This window comes from Cornus florida, unplaced genomic scaffold (assembly GCF_030987335.1).
Source record: "Cornus florida cultivar Cherokee Brave unplaced genomic scaffold, ASM3098733v1 CherokeeBrave_3.0.0_Hap2_Chr10, whole genome shotgun sequence".
Lineage (NCBI taxonomy): Eukaryota > Viridiplantae > Streptophyta > Magnoliopsida > Cornales > Cornaceae > Cornus > Cornus florida.
Genome location: NW_026775580.1, coordinates 83,815,451 through 83,826,452, shown reverse-complemented (window position 1 = coordinate 83,826,452; position 11,002 = coordinate 83,815,451). Strand labels below are relative to the sequence as shown.

The following is an 11,002-nucleotide window of genomic DNA, read 5'->3' as shown; positions in this document are numbered from 1 at the left end:
CATATTTAATTTAGTTTTTGCAGGTTTTTCTTCGCCACATCAAGATTGAGAATTCGATGACGTAAACTCATGAATCAAAATTAAAACCAAAATTTAAGGAAGAATAACTTTTAAAATAAATAAATACGATGAAATAAATTTTGATCAAATAATAAGAAAAATTTCAAGGAAAGAATCACCACCACAGCTTACTATAAATAAATTTGAATAATTCTCTGTATATAAATTTTCCTATTGTAAGCAAATCACTCCACCAGTCCAATTACAACTTGGAAAGATGAAGGAAAATAATAGCGTAAAATAATAATTGCTTGAGAATATATTTTACTTAATCTGATATATCTTTGGAAAATATAAATAGGCATTCTCCGAATTACCATTAATTGGCGAATACGAAGAATCCTCTTTCTAATTTTTTTATCAAAATAAGAATACAGAATAAAAGAGTAAAATAATGCTCTAAAGAGAAAATTTCATAAAAGAATTAAACTAAATTTACTTATATTTCAACCATAGTGGTTTCATCACTCCCTTGAGAAGGGGTGTTTAAGCTAGCATAATAAGAAAACAAAATAAAGAAATAAAAACAATCTTCATAACAAAAATTATAAGAAATAAATTGAAGACAAAAATTCTCTCTAACTTTTAGTATTTTATCCCACTAACAATATACATCTACCTCCTTTACATATGTCCCTATTTATAGAGTTTGAATGGAACGATTGGGAGGTAAAAATTCTAATTTCAGAAGTGAAATAAAATAAAATAAAATCTTCCTAAAATTTTGCTGTTTTCCAATTTGGTCTGATCTTTGACTTGATGTGATGGAAAGTCAAATTTGAATTTGACTGATCGTATAATCTCATAAACTTGTTATTTTTGTCTCTTTCTTCTTATTATGAAATCAGCCCTTACAAAACATAAAAAGCAAGGATAAGAGTATTTATCTAATAAAAAATATTAATTAATTATTTATTATTAAATATAAAATAATAAGTTTTGTACCCCTACTATTAATGCAACTATTGTTACATAAATAAGGTAAATTATGTATCACGTCAACAATATAAAAGTACGTGACAAACACATGATCGATCAAAATGGCAGGAGATTATCCGAGTTCCTTAGTCAAATATAAATAAGGTAAATTATGTATCATGTCAACAATATAAAAGTACGTGACAAACACATGATCGATCAAAATGGCGGGAGATTATCCAAGTTCCTTAGTCAAATACACATCTAATTGGTGTTTGGTCTAGTCAAAATATTAAAGTAGATTAATTTTCCCACCAAGTTATTATTTTCTTCTCCAATATAAAACCCACATCCGTCATTTGCCCAAATCTGTAGTAGATGTGCTTTACAAGCAAACACAAACTACTTTCACCTCATATATATATATCCAACAAAAAATTATATACTACTAATTACTACCAAGTTTTGCAGTTCTTTTTCCCCTTTGTGGGAACACTAGGCTTTCATCTTTAGTAGATGTGCTTTACAAGCAAACACAAACTACTTTCACCTCATATATATATATCCAACAAAAAATTATATACTACTAATTACTACCAAGTTTTGCAGTTCTTTTACCCCTTTGTGGGAACACTAGGCTTTCATCTTTAGGCCCCCCCAACTGTTGCAGCACGTGGAAATAGATAGCAAGTTTCTCCTACCTTAAGTGTCAGAGAGAAGGAGAGAGAGAAAGATAGAGAGAGTAAAGAGAGAGAGAGAGAGAGAGAGAGAGAGAGAGGGAGGCAAAGTTGGAACAGAATGTGGTTTTTTTTGAGTTATTTTTTCTCTTCCCAAGTTGGAAGTCTGTTTTGCTGTGTATGTTGTAGACTTGTAGTATATCCAATGGAATTGAAAGCAATAAATGGTGTTTGGTGAAGGTTCTGGTCAAAAGAGATGTTGATGTATCGAAGTCTTCACTGTATATATCCTAGGTCCCATAGTTAATGGCTATAAATTACACAAATCAAACCCTCTTCTTTAATTTCCGTCTTTTATGGCTTAAACCCATCCAATTCTTTTTGCCTCTCTCTCTCTCTAGTCACTTTTCAAGTATATTTCCTCTACTTGTCTTCTTGTTCATTTCTCTTTGATCTGATATTGTATTTTTTTTTTCCCTATTATTTCCTGAATTTTTCTCTCTAGTGCAATGAGAATAGTTGTTCTTGTTCTTGTGCTAGTTGCTTTGATTCTTGCGAGCACCGGGTCGAATTTAGCAGCAAGAGAGTTCTTCTTCACAGCCAATGGTGGTGCTAAGAAGAAGATTAATGGTGATGCCAACTCTTATGTGTTGTTAGACGCTATGCTCAAGAAGTGCAAGTCCAAGAAACTCCGATTCTGCATGAATTCTCAGAACTCTGATCAGAAGAACAACATTACCGACGACGACAAGCGAGTCGTACCCACCGGTCCAAATCCATTGCATAACAGGTAGGAGAAGAGAAATTCAGTTGTTAGGATGTGAAGGGGTGATTTTGAAGTCATCTTCTTTCTCAACATGTATTGACAGTTCTATTAATGTACGTTGTTCCTAAATGTAGATGTGGAATTTAATGATATGCACTTAATTATTTGTTTCAGAACATCCTCTAGTTATGATGGTGTGTGATCATTTTTTTTTAAGTTTAACTTTCTGGAATATATATTGCTTTTGTGCTCCAAATGGTGTTTCTATTACATACTACTACTGTTCACGATGTTTAAAATGTTTAAAGAGTACTTTAAACAGTTTGTTCATCGATTGATTGAGATTATCTGGTTTCCCAAAGTTCAAGTTATGATGATAAGTACCAATTGCATGACTCTTGCTTTACTTAATCTAAGAGTTAAATGTTTGAGTAGTTACCTAGTTCATTCAACTAATAAAATTGAACAATTGTGTCGTATTATGAATTATGTATCAAATTCTTAGTCTAATTAGGTTGTATTTTGTTTGGAATTTTTTATTAGACAAGTTTTGAATTCTAAGGAATTGAATTTTGGACTTTATAAATATACCTGGGTGGGGTGGAGACTTGTCAGATTGATAGGAATTGGGTTTTGGACTATATAAGTAGATAGGTTATGGGCGACAATTGCGAGATTGATAGGGATGTAGGGAGTTGATGAGCATGGAGAGCTGGCGCTGAGTATGGTCTATCATTGTAATGTTTTTATAGATAAATTGCACTGATTTTTTGTGAGGTTTCGTTAATATACAAGGACATCACATCTTGTTTGTAATTACGATGTGCTTCTTTATATATATATATATATATATATATATATATATAATATTTTATTACAATAAAATTATTTTCCAAGAATATAATTGAAATTTGAAAGCCGCAAAATTGCTGACATGATCATTTTTTGTCATTGATCGTTAATAAAATAGAGATGTGTTATTTACGTACAAATTTTAAGAAAAATAAGTATAATTTGACAAACAATGAGGGAGGTTAGTGTATATTAACAAAATCGCAAGAGATATTAGTGTAATTAATCTTATTTTAAAATAATCTTAGTGAAATACCTTTTCATCCGTAGTTGTAACCTAAATAGCTATCCTCCGCTATAATTGTACTATAATTGTAGCAGTATGTACACTTTTCAACGCATTAGTAAATGTGTTAAAAATAGATGTAATGGAAAAGTCGCACCGCCATTAAATATTGTGTTTGTGTGTAAGTACTCTATTGTCCTTCGCCGGATGTCCATTTCACTGTATGTCCATGTTCCTTGGCTCTGTACGTTGCCCCCCAACATGTCGGTGATAGCAATGTCCAACAAGTTTTTGTGACAAATTAGAAATGTAGCTTCTACCTTATTGTTTCCAATTGATTCAACACTTACATGGGGTAGTTGAAAAAATTGGAATATAAAAGAGAAGCTAACCAGAAAATACAAGAAAGAAGCTGACAAGAGAAAAGATATATAGAAGACGGTACTTGAGAGAGTGAGAGTGAGAGAGAGAGAGAGATTTTTGGTGGGGGAGTGGGATTCGAGAGAAAAAAAGAAGTTGGTTTTGATATGTTATGGGTGTTGATGGGATTCTTTTCCTGATTGGGGATCACGGCATTGAATTTGCATCTGAACAGACTTTAAATTGCTGTCTACTTTTTGGAGGGAGTGAGAATTTAAAAGTGGCTTTTTGCCTACATGCCCATCAGACTGCATTGAATTCAAAGCTACTTTTCTACGAAAGTCGTTTTGTTTTTATGGTTTTGAGACCTATTAATGGTTGGTTCTGCATTTACCTCTCTCTCTCTTTCTCTCCTCTCTCTCTCTCTCTCTCTCTGTGTATCAAATGAAGAGAGAGATTTAGCATCTGGGTTGCAGGCACACAGACAGCTACAGATTACGTGAACAGTAATACTAAATAGTATTTCACAGAGAAAAGAGACCACTTTGATTTTCGTGTATTGGTTTTTATCAATAATTAATTTTTGCTTATTTTAGCTTAATTTCTACTTCACATTTTCAGAGGGAGGGAGGGAGGGAGGTTGAGTTGAGCCAACACAAAATAATTCGGTCATGATTATAGATCGATTGCTGTGATTCTATTTTGTGTTTGATTAGTCACAAATCATGATTGGATGGATGGGATGGCCCTGTTGATATTTGAATTCTTTTTTGTTTTTTTTTTTTTTTTTTTCTTTCTTAATTTTCAAACAATTTTTAACTCTGACGCCCAAGTCCTGGACAGTGCCCTTAAGGCATTGTTTGGCATCATGGGTTTTTGGAAAGAAAAAAAAAAAAAATACTCAAATACGGATTATTCTGAGCTCTTTTTTTTTTTTTAAAATAAAAAAATAAAATTCATTGAATAAAAATATATTTGTTTAGGCATTGTTTGTTCAAAAAATAATAATTTGGGCCAAAAGTCAATTAAAAAGCCTATATCTATTTGTTGTTTTTTTCCTTAAAAATTGATTTTTTTTAAATAAAAAAAACTTTTTTTGCTTTATTTTTAAAAATTATGCACAATGTGCACTTATGGCCAGTAAGGCTATGTTTGGCCGGCACAAACATTAACATAGCCTTAACGGTTATAATTTTAAAAAATTGATTTTTTAATTTTTTTTTGTTTTTTTATAAACTTAAAAAATCATTTATTTTTTATAAATACCTAACTTACGTCACTTAGCTATTAGGAAAAAGTTTTAAAAATTAAATTTTTTTTTAGAAAGCAAAAATTAGAGAACGTAATAAAACGCCTGTTTTTGAAGAGCCAAATGCTGACATAGTTTTTAAAAAAACTAAAGTAACATTTTTATAGAGCAAAAATCTCAAGAGGCTGGTGGATGCTCGGGATAGGTCAGTTCCCACCCGAGTGGACCAGCACATAAAAGGAACACAACTCTCTCGTTACTTAGCAATTTGGGTGGGCCAACCTCAATGGTAGTCGTTTTATTTTAACAAATCAACAAAGTATCTGTCCTTTGGGCTCGAGTTGAAGATTGGGTCAGGTTCGGACTAGGGTTGAAACTTATAAAACCTTCAAACCTTTTGTTGGGATCAATCGTGGCCCCAACATCAAAGGCCAACACTACTTGTGGCCATCACTCCACCTCATTTATTTTCTATTTATTTCACTTTGCTACATTTATCTAATTTTTTTTTTCTTTTTTTCTCTAAATTACTACAAGTATATAAATCGACTTATTTAAAGAATAACTACGACTATTTCTAAATTTAAATCAATCAAGACCAATTATGTGAGTTAAAGTGTCATTCATTTATACCATTTTCATACTTAAAAAAATCATATTTTAATTTTAATTTTAATTTAAACAAAAGGTCCTTTGGCATAAATTTGATTTAGGAATTTTATATCTAGCACCAAATTAAACAAAATAACAATAAAATAGATAATCCCATTCACTCCATTGAGTGGGATCCTACAAGTTATCATAAAAGTATTAACTGGGGAAGGCATCCCCTTTTCATCAACTGGGGAAGGCTGAAGCTACCCCTCTCTCTCTCTCTCTCTCTCTCTATATATATATATATTTATATATATCTCACACTCACACACTACAAACCCACAACATCGAATTTTGGGCCAATGGCTTCAACTTTCATTAATCAGATAGAGACCACCCCAATTGCAGGTTAGTCGCTTGAATCCATAACCACGATCTCTTCTATTTCACTTCAATTAAACGATCGATCATGTTGAACTCTGTTTCTCTATCTTCTGCAGATGAGGATCATGAACATCTACTGGTGGTGGATGTGGAAGCGGGCGACGCTGAAACCAAACCGAAATTTCTAATTCGAAATTTGACGAAAGTGTCAGATTCGGGAACTCCGATATTGCAGGAAGTCAGCGCCGATATACCCAAGGGCATGATCGTGGGGATCATAGGCCCCAGCGGTAGCGGGAAATCAACGGTGTTGAGGGCTTTGAACCGGTTGTGGGAGCCGCCTCCGCGCACGGTGTTTCTCGACGGCCGCGACATTCGAGAACTTGACGTTCTTAGCCTCCGACGTAAAGTCGGCATGCTCTTCCAACTTCCTGCTCTTTTTGAAGGTTAGTTACCTACACTTTAAAATTAACTGGAATTTTATAGTATCAGAATTCATGTTGACACAATGAAAAATGGCACTATGTTTTCACTTCTTTTCATTTTTTTAGTTCTTTCTGCTATAGATCTAATAAATTCCTGTACTAATTGATAAGTGATGCGCTAGAGGTTAGAAACTTAGAAGTGAAAACTTAAATTGATTCATAAGTTTTTTTTTTTTAAAACAGTATTTATATGAAATAAAAATGTCGAACATTTTATCTATGGACATTAGCTAGTGTTACAAGTGTCCCCTGTGGGATGGGTCGGATCGCGAAACATCCACCCGTTGGTATCAGTGCCCGACTCAATTTCCTGTCCGATGTCACGTGAAGCGCTCGGCTCGGAGGTGTATGGGTTGGGTATTAGCCCCACCTATTTTGGGTCTGATTGTAGTAAATGTTTGGCAGCTTATTATTGTACTAGTATTAAAGAATAAGGGGGTAAAATCATAAAACCCTGTGAAATTTATGCATAAAACCCCTTGTACTAAGAAAACTTCAAAAAGTTGTCAAGTTACCCTCTTCCCGTTACACTAAACTGCTTACTCTTCATATAACCAAAATGCCCCTGTATTTATCCTTTTCAGCTTGTAAATTAAAATTAAAACAGTAAGGTAAATTTTGTCATTTCACAGCCTAGTTAACAGATACATTACATAATGGAGTAAAATGATCACTTCTGTTAGTAGTGGGGGTTATTTGATACTACTGGGAGTTATATGATTATTTGGAATAATACAAAGGGGTTTTATGATTTTACCTCAAAAAATAATTACATGTGAAAAAGGGGGTTTAGATTGGTCACAGTAAAGATGAAACTGACAAGCTTGAGAATGCAGTTTGAGTATGAGAGTAGGCAATGTTTTGGAATTTATGTCAAAAGTGTATGTGTGGCGTACCAGCAGCATCAGATCAGACACAACTTTGAGGCACAAAGAAAATAAATGACACCCCTAAAAGTTGAATTTTTGTAAGGTAGCATATTGTTTCTAAGCATTGGATTTGCAACGCGTGAAAAATTGTACATTTTGCTGTCAGGGCTTAATTTGGAAACACCATAAGAGAGAAATTTTGATTTTTGCTTGGATAGTACACTTAAAAAGATTATTTATTTCTTTCTTTTATGTTAATTCTTCCATTCCTCCTTGATATCTGACTGGGATTCTTTGAAATATGTTACATTTTTGGCCCTCAAAAAAGTTCAAAAGTCGAAGAAGGTTTCGCTGAGTCTAGGTGACAAGATTACAATATATGACCATATAAAAGATAGACAGTCATCTTTTTTATTTGTGGGGGGAGCAATTTTTCTAATTTTGCTGTAAGCACTCTGAAGTAATTTGTTGATCGAGGAATAATACTCCCACTTCTTGCCTTGTTGCTGAGTCTTCTAAGAGAATCTAAGTCCTTCACATTTGTTTTAAGGTAACAATGGGTGGGTTGAGTGCTTATGGCAACGGGTGGGCTTGACTTGGACTCGCGCTACTTGTTTAACAAAATACAAAAATGCTAAATATGAACTCAACCTATTTGGAATTGAACCTGACCCGAACCTGAACCTGATGCGAACCCGACTGTTCAAATTATTATTACTACTATTATTTAATTATAAAAAGAAAATTTTAAGAGTTATTATGCATCTTCAAATAGTTCATTACTAATATAAACTACAGTATAATCAATAAACTTAGTAAGTAATAATGATATATCATATAATGGACAGAGACATTGTTATAAACTTTAGTTATTATTTATTTTTATAGAAGTATGGCATAACGACATACCAAAAAAGTATATTGAAGAGACTTGTTGCATCAGATGGAGAAATTGAAAATAGTTAAAGAACCTCAACCTGAAAGCACATGTCTTCGGATATAGGTAGGCACCCCCTGATTTGGATTCTCTAGATAAGCTGCATCATTAGTTGTAACAACTCAGTGACAGCAATTGAGGTCCCGTTACTGATTAAACTGCATCGTCAATTATAACAACATAGTGACAGCATTCGGGTCCCATTATTGGTACATGTTAAGTGTATGATTGGCCTGCCTTGAATAAGTTCTCTGCATCAACAATCAAATAGATTGCAATATTCCTTCTTTCGTGACTGGTTAAGGGTATCTCCACTAGAAGGGGTACCATTTGTATAAAAGCTGCCTATGCACATGGTGCAGGTAAAGAAATGGCATCAGGCATAAGGTTGTCAGGGTTTGTGGGAGATTTTAGCTCCGCGTGAGGCCCTAGCCTTTATCCCACATTTGGCTGCAGAGTGTCTTCCTACCATTCCCAGACCCCGTAATGGTGGGAGCGTCTTTACCATCCTCATTATAATGACTATTGTTTTTTTTTTTGGGAAGAGAACCTTGTCATGTTAGCAGTTCACATCATCATAGGCATATATGGATGCTCAAGGACAGCCTCACGCACTGTGTATGAGTATTCACTTGTCAATGTTTGAGTGGGGTATGAGAATTAGGAAGTCATGATCTTCATTATCATGTCTCAGCAAGTGTGAGATGCAACACTCTGTCATGTCATTCCTTGTGCAGCACCAAATACCCGTCCACGATTTCATATAGATGTCCCATGGCAATTGCTGTGTGATTTCTTCTGAAAGTTAGTGTAGTGTGTTTTATTAAAGTATGCATCAGTCATTGATTTAAGATCTCAACTCGAGAGGGTTGACGTATTAAAATCTTCATGAGTTCAAGAGTAGGCCAACATAGCCTCCTTGGTATCAGCAGTTCATCATCCTTTACAGTCATGCTTTGAAGTACATGGAATGAACATGTGTGATCCAAATTCCATGACTGCACAATGCATAAGTGTTTGTGCTGCCTCTTTCTCCAAAAACATGTTCAAGCATGTCCAACGTGTAATTGACCCATATAGTCCGTCATTAGCTGTTGTCGCCTTACTGGAAGTAGTGGGAGTAGCAGTAGCCACAGGACAATGACTTCTTGTTATTGAGGAATATAGATTATGGTGAACCACTCAGTCACAGTAGCAGTACCTTGTTTTTTATATGCATAGCCTACTGAGAAACCTATATGTGATTAACATACACGATGGTCGCCCAACCATGATACTGTATTCTCAGGCACAGTTGCAGATAACATACGGTACGGACCACAATTAAGAGGGCAGAAGTTAACTGACAATGAGATACACAAGTTGCTTACCCTTGCTGACCTCGATTCCACATTTTTCAATAAAAATGGGGGTGAATTATCTGTCGGTCAAGCTCAAAGAGTTGCACTTGCAAGAACCCTAGCCAACGAGCCAGAGGTAACCCAATTGATACAATTCCATCTGTGTTCATAAACTTGGTTCAAGTTCTTCTAGACATTGTCATGCTAATTCTAAATTTTGCTGTGTGTGATAGGTTTTGCTGCTGGATGAACCAACAAGTGCCTTGGATCCGATATCGACCCAAAATATAGAAGACGTGATAATGAAATTGAAGAAAACTAGGGGAATGACAACTATTATGGTCTCGCACAGCATTAAACAGATCCAGAGGATTGCTGATCTAGTGTGCCTCCTTGTGAATGGGGAAATTGTTGAAGTCTTGAAACCTAATGAACTATCCAAAGCCAAGCATCCCATGGCACTAAGGTTTCTTCAGCTCAGCAATTAGTTTCTTAATGAATTTGATGTGTGTAAAAGTCGCTAAATACTACTATTATCCTTTGATGTGTGCTTTTAGTTCCCATAATACTTGGCGTAGTGGCATTGCATTCCCACTATTTATCTGTCACACCAATGATCATGCAACTACTCAGACATTCTCTGTTTGCTCTGTTTGAATATGCCAATGAAATATTTATGACTTCGATGCATTTTAGTTAAGTCACTTCAAATTATTCCCAAATACTGTCATTTACTATTCATGAAAAGAAACTAGTGGAGTAATATTTTGTAATCCAGTGAGAACACTCCCATTTAACAAACCTGTGTCTTCTCAACCATTTGATTGAGATAGACGGGCTCTTTTGATTGAGAAAAGAGTTACTATCCTATTTTATGAGTTTGTCACATATGGATGGGTCGGTTACATAATTTTTTATTTATTTTCATTCTTTTCTTTAATAAACTACGCTTTTGTACAAAATTTAATTTAAAAAAATCATTTTTAATTACTATCTTCCAGATAAGCTTTGGTGACCGTCCCGGGCATGTCTACGTTTAACCATAGCCTAAGGTTAACCATAGATAAAACTGTAATTTGTTAACCAATTCAAATCGCTTGTGGTCTAGTAATATCAATTGGCAGGACAAATGGGGATTCGAGTTTCTTGCCCTAAAAAAATAATAATAATAAAATTTGAGACTCACTGCAACTAGAGGAACTTCTAACAAACTAAGAGAGAGAACAAAAATTAGGGACAATTAAACCGACCAAATATCATTTCTAAGTCCTCTTTTGTTCTTAGC

General features: G+C 34.4%; 1 protein-coding gene across 1 annotated transcript; it reads left to right on the top strand.

Moving 5' to 3' along the window:
* Positions 1-5,943: 5,943 nt before the first annotated feature.
* On the top strand, positions 5,944-10,417 carry LOC132279435 (ABC transporter I family member 17). Its single transcript, XM_059781414.1, has 4 exons — positions 5,944-6,110; positions 6,203-6,532; positions 9,666-9,853; positions 9,951-10,417. Exons 1-4 carry the CDS (start codon positions 6,065-6,067, stop codon positions 10,203-10,205), a joined length of 819 nt encoding a protein of 272 aa, XP_059637397.1. The 5' UTR covers positions 5,944-6,064; the 3' UTR covers positions 10,206-10,417.
* Positions 10,418-11,002: the final 585 nt, after the last annotated feature.

Coding starts and splice junctions, on each gene's coding strand:
- LOC132279435 (XM_059781414.1), top strand. CDS start 6,065: ATGGCTTCAACTTTCATTAATCAGATAGAGACCACCCCAATTGCAG. Junction 6,111..6,202: donor AGAGACCACCCCAATTGCAG/GTTAGTCGCTTG, acceptor TATCTTCTGCAG/ATGAGGATCATGAACATCTA. Junction 6,533..9,665: donor ACTTCCTGCTCTTTTTGAAG/GTTAGTTACCTA, acceptor CTGTATTCTCAG/GCACAGTTGCAGATAACATA.